Source organism: Hippoglossus stenolepis, chromosome 19 (genome assembly GCF_022539355.2).
Source record: "Hippoglossus stenolepis isolate QCI-W04-F060 chromosome 19, HSTE1.2, whole genome shotgun sequence".
Lineage (NCBI taxonomy): Eukaryota > Metazoa > Chordata > Actinopteri > Pleuronectiformes > Pleuronectidae > Hippoglossus > Hippoglossus stenolepis.
The window spans coordinates 11,231,589-11,250,851 of NC_061501.1; the positions used below are offsets into that span (position 1 = coordinate 11,231,589).

Consider the following 19,263-nt stretch of genomic DNA (forward strand, 5'->3'; position numbering starts at 1 on the left):
GTATCTCAATCTGTCCGTCCTCTGTTTTTTCACAACTGCTCATCTGATCAAATGATCAATGTTTTTGAGATGGGCGGTTGTCAAGAAGCAAATCTTAACCATGACTCTCCATTTATTTCAAACTGCACATCTGTAACAACACCAGCGGCATCAGAACATGTTGAAGACATTGAAGAAATTTTCTTTCTTTTCTTTTTTTGAATGGGCAAAAACATGGTTAGGTCACTAGATACTACAAACCTTCAGATAACTGCCTTCTCCTTTCAGCATGTCTTAATTTCCCTCATGGCAGCGAATCTAATAGACCTGTTAACCAATCGACTGTCAGCAAGGAGCCGAATCCAAATGAGATTAAACAATCTGCCTGAATAAGACGTCACACACAGGCCCCCGCTGAATTACAGTGAATGAGATGAATGTGTCATCTGCAGTTCACCTACTCTGTGTGTCAACAGTTTTACATTAGGGCCACACCGTGGTCTGCAAACAATACTATTCACAGCCTGTTTCCTGGGCGGATGCAGTAGTTTCCTAGAGGATTGTTATCACGGTGAGGTTGCAATCTAACAACCTGTGTTTTTGTGCAGATAAAATTAATTAAGGCATTGTTAATTATTGGTCTTTATTGATGCTGGCAGGTTGATATGGTCAGATATCATCAGCAGTTAGAAGTCTCCCTGTTTTCTGCCAACGAGCTCTAGCTCCATATTTAACTTGAATAGCACTGAGCACATATACCTCCAATAGGGCCCAACAGTAAATTCAATTAAGCTGCAACAAATTTCACACACTCAATTAAGGGAAATGTTGAAAAATCTTGCAGTGTTGAATAAAGTGGGAAAAAAAGTTCTAGGATTCCCCCCCCCCCCGATCTAGATCCACACCAAAATGTTATCGGTTCTTCCCTGACCAATCAGCAAACAATCAATATTGTCATCCAACATTCTGCAAGAAAGCGAATAAGCTTATTCCTCAAAACGTTTGAACTATTCCTTTAAACAAAGTCAATATCAGATAATCGAATAATCTAAAACAAAAGAAACCCTGAATGTCTGAAGTGATTTCTGCTACATTACAGTAACCTGAAAGAGAACGAGGTGAGAACCAAAGGGGGGGGGGCCTTACAATGCTCAGCGGGCCCCCCTGGCACAATCCACTGGAGACCTGCCAACCGCTCACATTCCTCCCTTTCTTTTGGGACTGGAGGTCTGTGGTGGGCAAACCTCACACCGGGGTCACGGTAACTCTGCACGGAGAGAGGCAAAGAGAGAGAAAAGGTAAACAAGAGGGAGACAGGTGAGGAATAGAGAGAGAGAGAGAGAGAGAGAGAGAGAACAGGAGGGAAAACACTGAGCGGCTCACCCCTCCCTCGCCCTCATTGTCTCTTCCCGTGTGTGTGATCGACTCGAGGGAGGTGCTCAGATGGAAACGGGGAGGAAGGGAGAGAGGGAGCACACACACACACACAGACACACACAACATGAGAGACAGTCTGATGATCAGAGCTGGGATGGGGGGCTCTGCTCTGTAGGTCGCTCTGCTTCTGGAGGGAGACGGAGAGGCTGGGCACAGGAATTCCAGGTCACAAGGGTTCCTGTGGCACGGCACAGTCTCGGCCGAGTTGGGCTGGGCTGGTATTTCCAAACTCTCCCTCTCACGGTCATGAGCGTGACAGGGTGAGAGAAGGACGACGGTGGGAATACACACATCCAGAAGAGGAGAAGACGGAGAGGGAAACCAGGAGGCCGGTGTTTCACTCCAGGGGTTGACCTCTGGCCTGACCCCCCCATCATGATGATGGGATCATCTGAGGAGTTTGCCTGTTTGTTGCTGCTGGTTTCGACACTGGCCAAGAACCACTTGGTGTCAGGCGGTTGTTCGGGCAAATGCTGCCGGGGCCGAGACTTGAGCTGTTCCACCACCGACTGGAGGATGGACCGCGTGTATGGGGAGTGCTACTGCGACGAGGGCTGCGTCAGGACCAAGGACTGCTGCTTCGACTACTTCACCGAGTGTCCAGGTGAGGGATGAACGGAGGGGCCGCTTGGAGGGAGTGTTTGTTTTTCTCCTGCACACGCCTTAGATTTATGATTCTCGCTTGAAAGATGGAGACGAAAGGTTATTTTCAGTACCTGGTCGTTACTGGGCTGCTTATCAGTGTGTATATGTGCCAACATTTTTTTCCCATACATGTGAAATTCCTCGTGCATATTCGTCCTCACAGTCCTGTCAAACTCTGATGTTTGGTTTCCCCCCTGTCCTCTGCCTTCTAACTTGTGCAGTGATCTCGGTGCAAATGGCCGCAGCATCATAAAAACAATGACGGGCACACACCGAACTTCCCGGGCAGCTTTGTGTCTAACCTCGTTTCAGCGGACTGGCCCACATAACCGAATTAGTCCAAATATGCGAGGAATGTGATTCTGTCAATCAGTCGTAGCAATTACAGTTCCAGTCAAACAAGCCGGGCGTAGCTAATACGTGTTAAAGGCCGGTAGTCACCAAAAGATCTTCATGCTTAATACATCAAAGCTTCATCGTGATGATCGAATGGGTTTATCTCAAAGCTCTTGTACTAGAGCAGGAAACTAATTCTACTGAACGCTTCAGTGCTCCATTAATCTAAGGTTTTGTTCTGGAAACTTAGCTCACTTCCAGTTTCACATAAGAATAGTACTCTTGCTTTTATACCATTGTCGGAAGATTGAAGGAGCAAGTTCAGGTCCAACATCTCTGACCTTTACTGCAGTTTGATTGTTTGCTGCTGCGGAGGATATCCTGTAATAATAATGACTGTGGGTGTTAACATCCAGCTCAGGACTGCGCCGTGAGCGACTGGAGCTTTTGGAGCGGCTGTGCCAAGCCCTGCCTGCCGTCGGTGCGAGTCCGCATCCGCCAGGTAGAGCAGCGGCCCAGTAACAGTGGAGAGGCCTGTCCCAGCCTTGAGCAACGGGCCGGCTGCAGGGAGTACAGGGATCACCAGGGCAACCACTGTGGACTCAACTCAGGTATTTGTATATACACACAAACACACATTTGTACTTGTGTCTTAGTGAGGACACTCATTGATATAATACATTCCTGAGCCCCTTTCCCAAACCTTGACCCTACAAACTAAATGCCTAACCCAGCTCTGACCCGAAAACCAACCCCTCAAAACATCCCATTGAGAAAGAGAGGGCCGGTCAAAAGGTCCTCTCTCTGTAGGGTCGATGCTTAAAATGGTAGAAAATAAGTACAACACACACGTCCCCATAACTTCAGAGGACGTTACATTGACCTACATTGATTTTACCTGTTTCCAATTTGTCAAATAAACTCTTACCTTTGCCAGAACTGTTTACTTTTTGGGGGGGAAGTTGTGTTCGTATTTAATTAAGTCTTTTTATTCTCTATTGAATGAAATCAGGGAGATGGTTGGTGCAGTGGTTGTGTTGCTGCCTTGGTAAAAGTGTGCTGTTCCTTTCCTAATGCTGACATCTATTTTCCCATAATGCACCTCACTCCCAAACAAAAACCTAAAACTGATTAATAACTCCATCACAACACAACCCCCCCTTCATGGCAAAGAATTCCTCATGAAACTTTCACAACAGCATCTGACAACATCGATTGGATTTGTGTATTTGTATATTAGGAGGATCACACAAGAACTACTTGATGATTTCAATTACATTTTGTGAGAGGTGTGGGGGGGGGGGAACCTAAGAAAAAAACCATTCAATTTAGGTGCAGATGCAAAGGGGCGGATCCAGGAATTTGTTTTTCTTTAACAGTGATTTCCCAGGGAATCATCTGTGGATCTGATCAAAACCATCAGGCCCAATTAGGGAACTGATGTCTACGTCTGTGTGAAATTTGGTGCAGCCATTTGGTGCTGTTTTCCTGTGAGTGCCATTCTAGTTTATATGGTTTAAAGTAAAGTCAACTCTGTGATCTTGCACTTTAAATGGACTAAACTTGAACAAACTGAGACTCTGAATTCCTCTTGTCAGGTCCTGCATTCATCACCAGCATGGAGTTTGGCAAGGGAAGGCCTAAGCATGACAGCTATGGAAACCCCCTGGACCCTGGGTAGGTTTCACACCATCATGCTCCTGCACCTGACCTCAGGTATCTTTAAATTCAAGAGTTGAAAAGTTCACCAGCGCTGCCGAGGGGTTAATCTCATTTGAGCTTCGTGCTGTGTAACCCAAACCATTTAGGGGGGGGAAAAAAAAGATAACAGCCCAACGTTTTTTAATCCATGAGCCATGAGCATCAGCCACCAGTAGCTGTTTGCTCACCTGTGTGTCTGTCCACACACTATTAAATATAACAGCGCAGAGACTACACACAATCCTTTGAAATGAAGACTTTAATGAGGACGGTCACATGAAAGGCACATGCACAATAGGTCTGGGTGTTGTAAGGTGAGGCATTGTGAGCCGAGCAGAGTGTTTTTGTGTATTTTCTCTTTAGTTCATCCTAAAGCAGATGTTATCACAAGCTGGGTGACATGTCATCTTTAGTCCTGGTTTGAGTGAGTGTGTGTGTGTGTGTGTGTGTGACTCTGACTCTGCCCCTGTCTCCCCTCAGGTTCTGTGTGGAATTCACACTGGAGTCGCGGACGCCCCACTGCACCGTGGAGAACCGGCCACACACACACTGGATGCGCTACATAACGGAGGGCTTCAGAGTGTGTGTGGCATGTGAACCTCCTGCCATGCGAAACAATAGCGGCAGCTGCCAAGGAGACGGTCAGGAGTCGGACAAGTATGAAGTTATGAACCTTTTACATCCACCTTCTCTCAACAATATCCCCTCATGAACTGAAGATGGCTTAAATGTAACATTACACCTTCCTTCATTTCATTTCTACCTAACCCCACAAAAAAACAGAAAGCCTGTCTGGTTCGGACTCATGTAGTTCCTTCTCAGTCAGTTTAGGATAGAGCCTTAGCTGCCCTCTGGCATAAATCCTTAAAGCTACTGAGCCCCACCCCCAGTCTGACAGGATTGGTTTCTTAGATTTATGACATCACAAATCCTGTCCGTCTACTTCAGATTGACATTTGTTTACTGCAGCATTGCGCTGATTGCTTTTTTTGCCCAAATAAAAAGGCACAAGGGAAACATACGATTTTTAAAAATACCAGAGAGGGACTTTATGTTTGAAGATATGTTGAAACTATGACGAAGGAGCCACCTTAACCAGACAAATCTGAGCAGAATAAGTTCCCTCCACCAACAGTTTAACTTAATGTACCCCTGAGAACGGCAGTAAATCAGTAAATTTGTGTTTTGTGGGACCCAGATGTGAAATTGATGTAGCGTCGTGTAAAAACCACCAACATCTTGTGTTGCAGAGAAGCGTCGCTCCGCTGGCAGGCGGTGGGGAACCCTCAGTGCCGCGGGACGTGGAAGAAGGTCCAGAGAACCCACCAGTGTCACTGTCCACCGCAGCACAGCTTCGTCTTCATCTGATCCGAACCAGAGAGCAGAGCTCCGATCTGATCCCTCATCAGTGGAACTGAGATATCGCTCAGATCTGAGGTGTTGACGCTGCAGGCTTCTTGTACTAAGAGACTTAATACATGTGATGGTGGCGCAGTGCAACTAGAAGTATGTTAATATACTTCACATATCACACATGATGTAAAAGCATTTTTCAAATCACCATGCACATTTCCATTGTTCTGTTTAATGTAGCATACTGTGTAAAGACACCACTTCCAACACGCATTAAAAACCTGTCAGTTGTTTTTTGTACATTTTTATTGTAACAAGCTACTATTTTGTTTTTGTAACCTTCTTCTGTCAAAGCTATTTAACTTTGATTTGTAAAATTAAAAAAATATTTTACATTTGTGACTATCATACATTTATTCAAAATAGAAAACACAACAGCTCATGGTCTGGTGACATGACTAAATTAAACGGAAAAAATGGAAAATTAACTGCATCTGTCATAGAAAGCAATGCAAGTAGTAATTTTTCTGTGTTGACTGCCCTCTGGTGGTATATCTTCTTAGTGCAAATAAAGTATTACAAGCCAATAACACAAAGGAACATTTTCAGTTATTAAGAGAAGTGGATCAGTTAGGTCAATGAATATAAGTTAAAGAAAGGGGTGTGGGCTCACTCTCCTTTTTCAGCAGACTTCGTTTGCCCTCATTAAAACTCTCCACCGGTCTTTGAGCATCGTTCCTGTGCGTCCTTCAAAGTCGTAATCCATTAATATGCGAGACCACTTCCCGGGGCCGTGAAGTCTAACGCCAGCCTTGAGGTATTTGTCCAGCTCAAGGGTCCATTTCTAAACAAAGGAAATTGCCCTAAATGAAAGGCGGCACTTGAGTGATGCCTCGAAAGACTTAATAGATAGAATTAACTGGCATTAAATGAGACTCAACCTACCTGATGTGCTTTTCTTTTCTTCTGGATGTCTGTGCTGTCCATCGACTTCTCAGATAATATCTGAGTCAACTCTGACGGAGGGAGGTTTAACATTAGCTTTTGTTCATTCTCAGGATTATCTATGAAAGTATTTCTACATTTTATAGAAAATAAAAGTCAGAGGAAAAATTGAACTTACCACTCTTGGAGATTCTCCTGATGGAGACACAAGGCTTCTTGCCCGATTCAGGTTTCCATACCTCAGTGATCTTAGTTGAGAGTAGTTTCCGTTTTGTTCTGTTGAAATGCAAGTGTAAAAATTTGGTATTGGGAAGGACAAAATGGTATTGGACCATCTCTAAAACAAAGATTTCTTATTGAGACGACACATTTAAACACTTGTTCGTACTGACCCCAAACACGTGGTGCTCTCTTTTGTCCTGGTAAGACATGATTGTACATATACAATGTTAAATACAGAACAGAAGTGGATCATATCAATAAACACGTGTGGTCTAAAAAGTTATTTCCTACTTTAAATCGTTCTCCATTGATTCATCGGCTGTTTCAGAGTGAGAGCTCTCATGCTTCACCTTGTCCTTTAAACCCTCGACACCCTGTGATGACAGGACTCTCTTGGTGGCTTCCTGATGGATGGAGAGTTAAACAGAAAAACAGACAAAGTTACATTTTATAAAGATGATGTTACTTTTTCATTATTTTCCCAAAACAATTAACTTTCAGGTGGAGGTGTTGCTATAACGTGAAACTAATGAGGTCGGTCATTATAATACACTTCTATGTTTAACCTTGGTCAGCGGCCTCTATGTAAATCACTCCTGAAACTTTCATGAATAAGTAAGTGTGCTGGACCCCGAGGAGGCCTCTGCTGAACTGAGCAGTTTGCCCTTCCAACTAATTTGATGACAAATTGTCCATTAGCTGTGACTGATAAGTCACATCAGAACCTTCAGTTGGTCAGGACGCCATTATTCAGAAGAACAAGAGCGGAGCCGATTAGCTCCCAAACACAAGATCAAGAAAATGTACTGGCTGCTGAAATGTATTCATAAATCCTCGCTGTTAGCTGGAGCATAACACCAGACACCTTCTGTATTTGATAGTTAAGTCATCACCTCACAAACAGCTGAGCAGCAAAAACCTCAAGACTTATTTTCATACTTGTTAAGGTGAATTTATGACATGTTGGTGCGAGGTTAAGCTGAAAACAAACCACCACACAGGCAACATATTATTTTCATTTGTGAGCAAAGAGGAGACTAATCCTCTTGGTCAAAGTCTTGCTCTCAGACCAAACTATTTCTTGCACAATTAATTTCTTTCCGTGTTTTTCAACCACAAAAAGCTTGATCCTTAATTTTACACTGGGATTAGTCCTGCAGGGCCAGCTGCACAAATGATTATTTCCCACATAACACTGTAGAACTTCTGCTTTGCTTCAGAAATCCAATGAACCTCAAACATGATGACAACAAAATACGTTTGAAGTCTTTAAATATAAAAAAAAAAGTTTTGGCAGTGTTCACCAAATCAAAAAAAGTTTTTAAGACCCTTTTAATAACTTGAGAATGTGATTCAATTAGTTGGACACAGTTATACTGGTCAGGATAAAACATACAGGCCTACAGGGCAAAGGTCCAAGAGTCTGGGGGATCAGGAGACCCCTGGGCCAGAGCCTTGATGTTAAGTGACTGTTAATGTACCCAAGTCAGAGAGCTCAGTAAAAAGTCTGCAAAGAGAGAACTATCATAAAGTGAAACAATTCTACCTCGGAGATAAACCAAATGACCACAGGAGACACAAAATAACATCAAACGACTAAAATGTAATGTCTGCTGATATTTAGTGTTTCAGTCTGGGGCTCCCATATAGAAGAGATGTGAGGCCTTTTACTTCTCTATACCCAGGAGCCTATTGTCTCACAATCCATCAGAAGTTTAATGGATGTATTAAACAATCAAACATCCTCCCTTCGAGTGAAGGATCTAACTAATGTTACTGTCCAGGGGAAAAACTTTTTCAAGCAAGGTGTAAATTAAAAATAAGTCTTGAAAAAACCCGATATGGCCGATATACGATATACTCTGTTAAGTCCCCACAACCCAGTCTACTGTTGTATGACCCGTTGACCTGAAACTTGTGGTGTGGACAAACACCCATTTTAAAGCTGGTCTACATCTTTTATGAACTAAGCTGAACGTGGAAAAAGGGACCTTGGGTAGTTTTGACCCATAACACACCGGATCCTTTACCTTTAGAAGGTCGTCAGACGGATTCTTCTCCAGGTAAACCTCCAGGTAAGACCGGACTGTCTCCAGCAGGTGGTTAAAGCTGAAGCTCATGAGTAATGGGTGGTAAGTTTCTGTCTGTGCCACGATTGTTTTCAGCTTGACTCCCACTTTCTGTTAAAACAGTATTGATTATTAAGTATTAAAATCAAACAGCATAGTATTGACCCAATGTTTTTAAAAAGACCCTAAAGGACACAGACCTGTGGAAGCTCATCGTTATTCTCAAACCACTTCAGAGCTGAGGAGGCCGAAGATCTTTCGCCTTTCTCCAGACAAACAGCCACAGACTAGACACATGGAAAACACACGAGACTTAAAACTGAAAATAAAAACAAAGCATCTGCGTAACATCACTGTTAACTGTTGATATTGTTCCGTTATAACCTACAGACTGTAGCTTTCACCAGAAATACATTAAAATCATTCTATACTTAACAGGATATTTATAACAGGATATTTTCAGGTCAAATCTTGCTGGCGTTACAATTACCAGACTACAATAGAAAAAAATATCTGACAGTAAGATTACCTGGACAACCAAAAGATTGGTTATGTTTTTAAACACAGTTTCATCTGCCACAGTGTCTTCCAGGTTTGACCATATTTTGGTGGCGGACATCAGAGGCATCACACCCTGGTCCTCCTCAAACAGGACGTCTGGAGACAAACAGCGTGTTACACAGTAAAAACAGACTGAGAGTGGGAACATTTATATTTATGCGATACTACAGTTGTTATCAGAACACTGGCTCAAGAGACTTTAACAGCTATACATTTTTTTTTTATCTGAGCTGGGATCAGCTTCAACAGATAAACACGCTCAGGAAGAAGCTTCCACCGGGAGCCCCTTGCTGCTTTACAGCGATCAGCCACAGCAGCAAAACCATTAACTCTTTTTAATGTTGTACAATGGATTTTTGAAAAAATGGCATCAAATGAACATTAAAATGATTGAGACCCAGCATAAACCCTCTCTTAACACAGTCTACAGATAAAACCATCTACCAGTTTTAATATTGAGGCTGATCGGTGCAAGTCGAACAGCCTGTCCTCCCTAACTTCCACTAACAGGCAGCAAAACACAAGCAACTCTCTGCAGAAATGCACAGAGCTCATGTGAATGTTCACACTGCAGGAACTCACCCAGCTGTTTTCCATGCATGACTCGGGCGAGGAAGGCAGAAATCAGTATTTTCTCACTGTAGACGTCTTCTTTGAGAGCCGGACTCTTAGAAATGGCTAAAAAGACAAAAGACAACTAACATCAAAAATCTACCACTGGGACTTACACGCACCAGTTGATACTGAGCTTTTGTAATGGGAAGCCTAAATGTCTCATTATCGTTTTATTACGGTATAATTCTATTCATGAACCACATAGCTTTTTAATGGAGGATCTGGCTTTTCCACATGACCTGTTTTTGTGTGACCAGTGTGACGTCATACACGTTGAGTCTTGACTTTAACAGCGTTGTTTACATTTTGATTGTACATTTCCGGTTTCCAGTTGTTAACCGCTAGTTATGTTCTATCTGATACCAGGACTCTTTAGTTAGTATAAAGTTAACTGTGTCGGCGGTTGATGAACTAGCTACTGGTTTGTTAGCTGTTTACACCTTACCCTCGAAAACCGACAGCGTCTCGTTGAATTCCTCGAACTCAGCCTCTTTAAAGTGTCGACACAGGCTCCGGAACATGAAGTCCACCATCCAGCCGGTGGCCACGGAGGAAACCTGCTGGAAACTGACGCTTTGCTCGAGTTCACTCGCGTCTGTCTCACTTTTATTGTTCTTTTCAGGCTCCATATTTATATCTGAGGCTCAACTTCTTCTTCTTCTTCTTCTTCTTCGGAAGTGGTTTGAGTTCCGCGCGCTTTAGGGTTTGTGATAGTTTGGCATCGCCTGTACAGATCGCAGCGCCCTCTGGCGGCCAGGAGCAACGACAAAATACCACTGATAGAAATAAATATGATACAGTGACCAAAACAAACACATAAATAAATAAACAAATAAACAAATAAATAAAGTGCATCTCAGTCCAATAGAAAACAACTGACCACAGAGTAGTGTCTTGTTAGGTCATGTCCTATGTCTCCTGACACTGAAGTATTAGAAGGGATAAAGTTGTTGTGGTCTTTTCGTTTGTGTATATAGTACAATATGTAGACAAAATAAAGTTTCCTTGACTTTTAAACATTTTTTTAATGATGAGAGGCAATAAAGGAGCATGTTTGTTTTCTATGTGTGCAACAAAAGATATAAAAACAAAAAATAAATAAAGCGAGGCACCCTGAAAGCCTGATGAAGGCCAGTGTGCAGCAATATGTCTATTATTATTTTTTTTTTATCTTTGCCATGCATTAGTCATACTTATAAAAGCTTTTTGATTTTTCCACAGGAAGAGTGCATTAGGGTTTTTTGTATCAATACTTTAAAATGTTAATAACATAGATGGAAATTCAAGTCTTTATATTTTATGGGTTTAGTCTGACTTCAAAGCTACACCTGCAACACATTTTACAAGTGACCAAAATCAGATGCCGAAATCCTCACTCACGTTTTATGTATTCAAACTTGTTATACACTAGATTGTGCAGTTTTAATCCTCTGACACAACGGACGTAATGGATACTGTCATTATGGTCCCATGTGATACAATACTACATCAGTACAATACATTATTAACCTCTTTGCTTCCTTTCGGAGAGGATGCATGGGTGCCGTTGTTTCGTATTAAACACATTACACACCAGATCGTCTGGTTTCTGAGGTTTGGGAGAGCTGCTCATGTTCAGTACCACTCATTGGCAGCAGTTCACAGCAGAAGAGCGGAGATCCATTAATTGCATCTAATGGAACGGAATACATTTCCCTCCAGTGATAAATCATTTATAAGCCAGCCATGCAAGATTAGTGAGTTGTGTGCACTTTTGGATCTGAAAAAAACCACTTTTCCTACTTTCTTGCAGCAAATGCAGAATCGGTTTTAATTAATGCTCTATAGAGATGATTTATTAAAGCATATATTTGAATCTTAATATGTAATCATCCTTAATATACAAGATATGTATCCAGGGAATGTAGAAGCCGCTGAGAAACATCATCTATAGAACACCACACACACACACACACGAGTTATATACACATTTATTTGTAATTCTGCATATGCTAATAGATGTAATGGGGAACAATGCTCTACAGAAATGTTGACATACATGTACCATGACAAAGTGTTCTGTGGTCACATAATTGTTCGGACAACTACATGCATACAAAGATGTCGCTTTGTACAGAAAACAGTCTGTAGCTCAGAGTGTGTCTAATGATCGTGTTCTAAAAAGCTGAACAGATAAAAACAAACAAATCCAAATGTAAGAGGCAGGATACACAGAGACGTAAGAAGAAACAATATAGCTTTATGCGTTTCAGGGAGCGAGGTTTTAATAAGCACGCATGAGTGACACGGACAATACCCATTCTCTCAGAGAAAATAAAGACACAACGTTTGCACTCTGTACAGTATCACAGGTGATAATGCCATCATGAGAGAGTAAGACAGAGCACGATCCGTTTCCGCTGTCAGCTCACGCAATTCATTCCAGTATCCACACAAACGTCAATCAAACAGCTGATCAATCCCGAATCCCTTGTTTCTCCACCCTACCTGTCAAAATGAAGGATTACTCGAGGATAACACAGAGACATGATAACTACAAACAACGGATGAAATAATAAATAAATGAACGTACAGGTGCTGACCCCACTCGTTTACTTTGGAGCAAACAATCTGAGTTTCTAAGGAGGGATCAATCATTTCACATGAATCTGTGTTTACGGACTCAAATCACGATGGTCTGGGCTAAACACAGACAAAAGGAAATATGGACCACGACAGATGTGATGTAACCTTTTTGGGGGTCGTTTTTCTCTCACAGCGTTCCCTCATCCTAGTCAGTCCTCTCACCCACTGATCCACGAGCCTGAGGGCATGACGTGGGGTTAGAGCCCCTGAAGCTGCTGGGACGGGAGCTCAGAGTTGTGTCATGATGGGAAATAACCAGATGGATCAGTGTGGTGACAGTAGGGATCTCTCACTGCCTGTCTGCCGTCACTCAGACCCCTCACTCGCCTTCTGTTCCAACTTTTTTTTTGTCCCTTTCTTTTTGCTCGTGCTCCGTCCTGCCTCACTGAAGACTGATGGGGCGGTGGATACTGAATGTGGTGCACAGATCACCCGGGAGGAGGGAGAAATATTGCCGCTCCTACACCACGGGAGCCGAGACATCGACATGGATTTGACAACATCACCATTCAAGAAAAGTACAGAAGTAACTAGTTGACGTTATAGCTGTTAAAGAAAAAACAACGAATCAATCCAATTGGAACATCAGAGAGTTATAGAAAACCTGAGAACTCAATAACATTACTTGTATCTATTACATAAAGACCTGATTTCTCCTATAAAATTAGAATTTTCTGTACAGTGCTATATGAACAAAGCAAAATGACTTGCTACCTTCTCATAAACGGCGGCGTTATGAAAAGGCACGCATCATTTCAACCACCATATGGCAGGAAATTGTGGTCGTGCTCCATTTTGGTTTTTAGAAAAAATAGAATCATTCTCAATGTTAATTCACAAAAAACATAAAAGCCTTTGTGTGTGGCCATTGAAGTTTGTCTTTATATCTTCCACAGACGTCTGTTGGATTCCTGCATGAATCTAACAGTGATATAAAAGGCCCAAAGTGGTCAATTTGGATCCCTTTTTCCCACCGATAAATTTGAGGTCCATTGATACGTGGCATTAAGGTGCTTGTCAGCATTATGCCTGCCATATAATATATGAAAAAGCAAAAGTCAAATCCTCATTTGCATTGTTTGTGAGATTCTGGTGGTTGTTAATACTGTTTTTGCCTCATATTAAAGATATAACATTTGAAAAATACAAGTAATTTCTGCCTGTACACTTACAAATTCCCATAGACAGAAAATAAAGTGCCACAATTCTTGGCCTGCATAGATTGCAGTATGCGGTATTGCACATTCCACACCTCTCTGTGAGAACAAAAGAAAAAAAACATGATGATAATACTAAGAAGAAGAAGAGAAAGAAAACAAACAACAAAGAATTCACCCACGCACGTCCTGTCAGAAGCGTTGGGGTTTGTGTGGCGTTCACAAACCAACTCCTGATTCACTCAGCCAAGTGTCATGCCGAAACAATGAACAAATATTCCAGCAATAAAAATTGGAATCGAAGGCAACATACAACGGATATTTTCAGTCAGTGTAAAACAAAAAGCGACAAAGAAGATGAGCAGAAAAAAATAAAGAAAAATAAAGAAAAAAAACTCTTTGGGTTCGAGTTTGACTGAAAATTTTGTTCACAATGAAAACACAATAAATAAACAATCCAAGACACTACGGGTATACAATAAATAAAAAAAAAGAAGATGCTTTAAACTCGTCAGCAGGATGGGATAAAATTGCAGTAGTATGGATCAAGTGTGGACGACGTCAGTGCACTGAGGAGAGGACAACGAACACAATGCAGGTAAACAAACCATAAGGAAAATAACATAGCTACTTTCATAATATATGTTATTACTATATATGATATTATGCAGCGAGGAGATAGATGAAAGCTAGTCACTGTGCTTGATTTGGTCCATTGATATCACAAAGAATATTTTTTATCCCTTCTGATTTGCCAAAATAGATAATTATAGTATAAAGCCTATATTGTATAATGACCAGTGTCTACTGTGCTGAATTACTAAATAGTCTTAACTCTGCTCTATGGAGTCTCACTTACCTACCGTAGAATTTGTCTACAACCGATCTATAGCTACGTTTTTTCTTGTTTTATTCTTAAAGCTACTTTTAGATATATATATATCTGACGTCTGAGCGAGTAAATAGGATTTAATTCAGTTCTGTTGGATGGCAACAAAAGGCCGAACGAGGAGTAAAACATCTTAAACCTCGTCCTGAACTCCTGAAACCGTGTGATAAATATTTTTCCATAAGGGTAATATCTGATACTTCCTGTCCTCCTGTTACATAGATATTTGGCAACTACAGGTGTATGTATGCGCTTGAGAGGAAACAGGGTGTTTTTGTCCTTCTTTGCCCGCGTTGGTTAAGTCAAAGACTAAATATCAGATGCCCAAACTGAAAAGTTCAACAAGTCATTATGAAAACCAAAGAGCAACAATGTCAATGTTACAAGTTTCATACACCATTTTGTCACACACAAAAAAAATGAAAAAACAAAAAAACATTACAGGGTCGTCATGGGAACACTTTGCATTTCCACAAAAGGTAATGATATGTTTTTTTCTTATAGGTCGCTACGATGCAACGCCGGTCCGAGGGCTCTTCGCTCAACCCTTCCTTCCTTTCCTTTTTTCACATTACAAATATTTGTACCTTCAGTGACAGTTTTCCTTTGCCGTCCTGTGCATTGTCATTGCCTTGGATGTCCTAGTATTTACAGTGGAGTGCTTTCAGCAAACTAAGCACCGTAAAATATTTGTCTTTTTTTTTTTAAATGCATGCTTTTTACAGATAAGTCCCTTCTGTGCATTTCCTTCTTTTGCTAGAAAAAAAGGAGACTGTCATTATGTACATTGGGAGGACTGAAACGTCTGGTAGATGAATTCCCTCTGTTTTCAAAGAGCCTCCTGTGGGAGCCCGCTGTCACTTCCTAAGTCATTCCTGAATCTGCACAGAACACTGCAGTTTCTTTTTCAGCAATACACAACAACACAAGTAAAAGGGACTTGTCATGCCATGCAAAAATATCTCTCACTACAACAGCACCTTTGTCTTTTCTCGCTGCTCGCGCACACGCACCAGGCCGAGGTTGTAGTGGGTCTCTTGTCCCCAACGGCTTCCCTCACAGTCACATGCTGGTTTCGCAGGTCGGAGAAAGCCCGCCATCCCCGGGTATCAGGTGGATATCGGATGTAAACATGTGGTTCTCTACTTTGTGTCCACTTTGGTTGCTGTCAGCCTTGACCTCCTCGCCTGCCCCGACCACACCTTGGGTGCAATTTTGTGCTGCTTTCTTGGGCGACAAGGGCCCAACGGCGGCACCCGCCACCTCCATCAGATGCTTCTCCTCGTGGTTCTCCGTGGATGGATCTTCGTCGCCCGGTGGGGTGTCGACCACCAGCCTCTTCGGGGACATGGGGTCGGTCTCCTCTTCTGTGATGGGGAGCAGCTCCTCTGAGCAGGGGATGAGCGGTGACGTCTCTCCGTCCGGCGACTCTTCCAGGATGCTGGAGCTGATGTCTCCAGGAGAAGTGGTGCTGGGCGGTGTAAGTGGGCCTTCGGCAGAGGTTTTGGTGGAGTTGACCTTTAACCCCTTAATTTTAAGAGGATTATTCCCTCTTGAAGGACTCTGGATATTCTCTACAGCACTGTTTAAACTCTCCACTCCTTCTAAATGGAGGCCATCCCTGCATATGAAGCCAGGAGAGCTCTCGTCATTGCTGGCCCTCAGTTGGCTAAGATCCAGAAGCGGTGGCGCTCTGGGGTGTCTGATTTGATACGGCCCATCATCTTCCTCATCTGAGGTGAAGTCCTGATTTTCAAGGCCTTCTGGGCAACTAGGAAACTTACTTGGTGAGGAGGGCGGGACTTCCTTCATCTCCAGCTCCACCTCCTCCTTCAATGTAAATTCTGGGCTTTGAGAATTCTTCGGTGAGACGGGGGCGGTCATAGTTGTGCTCAAGGTGCTCATGGAGCTTGTGGTGTTGAGGTTAGTTAAGGACTGTGACCTGGTCATCTGGTTGTACATCTCCTCCAGTTTCTGGACATTAAGGTGCTGTGGGGTCCTGCTGGTCCGCTGCGGACTTCCAGTGGTGGTGATGGTTATACGTTGAGGGGAATTCTGCGGCAGAGACTCTGGGTTTGACTTCAGGTTGATTTCTGAGGAGGCGTGCCTGGTTGAGCTGCCCAAGCGGCTCGGTGACAGGTGGTTGTCAAGGGAGGTTTTATCCTCTCCTTTCTCTACCACCACATCCATCAGTTCCATACTGCGGGCAAAGGCATCTTTTAGGTTCATCGACACGATGCTGCCATTCCTCTTGGCTCGCTCCAGTGCCTCCCTCCTCTTGATGGCCTTCTCCTGCCTCTTCTGCTCCTTGTAGAACTCAGAGAAGTTGTTGACAATAATGGGGATGGGGAGGGCAATTACCAGCACTCCTGCAATGCAGCAGAGCCCACCCACAATCTTACCAAGCAAAGTCTGTGGGTAAATGTCCCCGTAGCCCACTGTGGTCATTGTAATGGTTGCCCACCAGAACGAGGCAGGGATACTGGTGAATTTAGTGGCATCCTCGTCTTTCTCAGCAAAGAACACCAAGCTGGAGAATATCATGATGCCCATGGCGAGAAATAGAATAAGAAGGCCAAGTTCATTGTAGCTCCTTCTCAGAGTGAACCCTAGAGACTGGAGCCCCGTGGAGTGCCTGGCTAACTTCAGGATCCTCAATATTCTCATGATCCTGAATATCTGCACCACGCGCCGCACGTTCTGGAACTGCAGCACGCTCTTATTGGACTCCGTTAGGAAGATGGTGACATAGTAGGGCAGGATGGCCAGCAAGTCAATGACATTCAGTGGGCCTTTGAAGAACTTCCACTTATTAGGCGAGGAGAGGAAGCGAAGGAGGTACTCCATGGTGAACCAGGCGATGCACACGGCTTCCACGTGGGCCAGCTGGGGGTTGTCGTTGGCCTGGCCGAACTCGTCTGACACCTGGAGCTCTGGTAAGGTGTTGAGGGACAGGGCGATGGTAGAGAGGATGATGAAGAGGATCGATATGATGGCCAGAATCTGAAAAGAGAGCACAGAGAGGAAGAACATATTAGTAGGATACTAAATAATGTATTCACATGTGTGAAATATCAAGCCTCAAATACATTTATTTACCATAAAAGTTTGATAACAACCTCTTAGGAATCATTGCCATTTAAAAAGATACATATCTATTGGCCAATATATCAGTATCAGAAATGTTTTACTTCCTAACATTGGTATTGGCATCGACCTTCAATATAAAGTGAATTGAATTACCCCCAAAAATCTGGCATTTCTATTTTTATACCATCATCATCATCAGGGTTTATTTATTGTATTAACACAGAGGAAAGTAACATTGGAATACAAAATGACCAAAATAATGAATCCAGGGAAAGTAAGTAGGCCAGAAATCTATTTTGGAAATACACTAGAGGAGTGTGTTTGCATGTGATCTCCTCCACAACAGAAGGATAAAAGGATTCTGGCTCCACCTGTTGGCAACACTCTGCTATTCCCTCTCACTGTTATAAAATATAATTCCTTTACTTTCAGTTTACAAAGAAAATTAGATGCACAAAACTTTTGTAAAAGGGCCTTTAAAGTGAAAGGCTGATATTGACATGGTCTCCTATGGCTTTCCGCTCAGGGAGGGGGACGGGCAGGAACATCCTGCGTAATCCTGTGAGGTCAGCTCAGCATGAGGCTGCGTTGCAAACCGTGGCTCTTTACCTTGACCAGGATTTATTGACCTCGATAGATTAAATCTGTCCTTAGACGTTCTGACATCGCTCATTTAGAAAATGAGGCCGACTGATATATGGTGCAGTGAGAGGAGTGTGTTTGAATGTCACATCACGTTATGAGGTGAATACATGGCTCGCTTGTCATTCAGCCCTCTGATACGACCTCTCCATATCCGTCACTCTCTGTCACTATAACCCCCGCATTTAACAGTCGACAGCACCGCAGTGCAACTTCAAAAGTCAAGTCCAAATCTGCATTCTTTTCTGTGAAGTCCTCTACGACCCAGACAATATAAAACCTATTAAAATCTAATGAACAAAGATTGAAGAGTCTGAGACAAGATGGGAAAAACCAGGCACCCTGAATACTAATCACAAACCACATTAAGTTGCAGAACACACTGATTAACTTGCACAAATTTACTCAGAGCCGTCCCGCCGCTCACTCACTGTATCTCCTTTGTGACTTCGTTAATTTAGCAAACATCACATGTTAGCCGCAAGGATTCTGCAGTGCTCAGGGGTCAGCCATTTCCACCGGCTGCACACAGGCCTGTAGACACGTTGTAATGCTTCATGCAAAAATGCTTTTAGAGAAAAGAACTTCCTGCGTGAGAAAGAAAGAGAGAGAAAAGGGCCCGGGAGCGGAGTAGAGACAAGCTGGTGTCATGGCTCAGCAGAGGAAGTGTTATCACTACATGAATGCTGGTGCTGATTAGGTTAAACCTATTAGCAGCTATAGGTGAGGCAACCTGGGGGAGGTCTGGCACTGAGCTGGAAAGACTGCGGAGTCACAGTCGGGACGCAGATTGCTGCCTTGCCCCTCAACTTTTTCTTTGGCGAGCTCATTTGAGGCTCAGCCCGCGGTGCCAAGTCGCCCGATCGGAGGAACCTTTCGCTCGCGCGCCGGTCGCTGAACACCTTGGCACCGAGTCAGCCCAGACAGGTAAAGAGGGGGAAGAGTAGGAAATGAGGTAATGATCTTGCTCAGTTTATAGGTTTTACTGGTGGTAAAT

General features: G+C 43.1%; 3 protein-coding genes across 4 annotated transcripts in view; 1 reads left to right on the top strand and 2 right to left on the bottom strand.

The window, feature by feature from the left end:
• Positions 1–1,208: 1,208 nt before the first annotated feature.
• Positions 1,209–5,751, top strand: LOC118098832 (somatomedin-B and thrombospondin type-1 domain-containing protein). The gene is made up of 5 exons (XM_035143001.2): positions 1,209–2,020; positions 2,814–3,008; positions 3,996–4,074; positions 4,579–4,755; positions 5,349–5,751. The coding sequence occupies exons 1-5, from the start codon at positions 1,792–1,794 to the stop codon at positions 5,464–5,466; spliced, it is 798 nt and encodes a 265-aa protein (XP_034998892.1). The 5' UTR covers positions 1,209–1,791; the 3' UTR covers positions 5,467–5,751.
• On the bottom strand, positions 5,740–10,544 carry terf1 (telomeric repeat binding factor (NIMA-interacting) 1). Of its 2 annotated transcripts, none has more exons than XM_035142998.2 (10): positions 10,309–10,544; positions 9,831–9,926; positions 9,217–9,344; positions 8,888–8,974; positions 8,649–8,798; positions 6,910–7,022; positions 6,789–6,815; positions 6,575–6,672; positions 6,397–6,467; positions 5,740–6,295 (listed from the first exon to the last, which is right to left on the bottom strand). In XM_035142998.2, the coding sequence occupies exons 1-10, from the start codon at positions 10,490–10,492 to the stop codon at positions 6,134–6,136; spliced, it is 1,116 nt and encodes a 371-aa protein (XP_034998889.2). In that variant the 5' UTR covers positions 10,493–10,544; the 3' UTR covers positions 5,740–6,133. The 2 variants fall into 2 exon arrangements, with proteins under 2 accessions (XP_034998889.2, XP_034998890.2); XM_035142999.2 differs by having other exon boundaries at positions 6,138–6,314.
• Positions 10,545–11,815: 1,271 nt separating this feature from the next.
• The window catches only part of kcnb2b (potassium voltage-gated channel subfamily B member 2b), an 80,642-nt gene continuing 73,194 nt past the window's right edge, over positions 11,816–19,263 (bottom strand). The window contains exon 3 of the mRNA XM_035143242.2: positions 11,816–17,537. Coding sequence (XP_034999133.2) covers positions 15,597–17,537 — 1,941 coding nt within the window. The 3' untranslated portion in view covers positions 11,816–15,596. The remainder of the gene's footprint in view (positions 17,538–19,263) is intronic.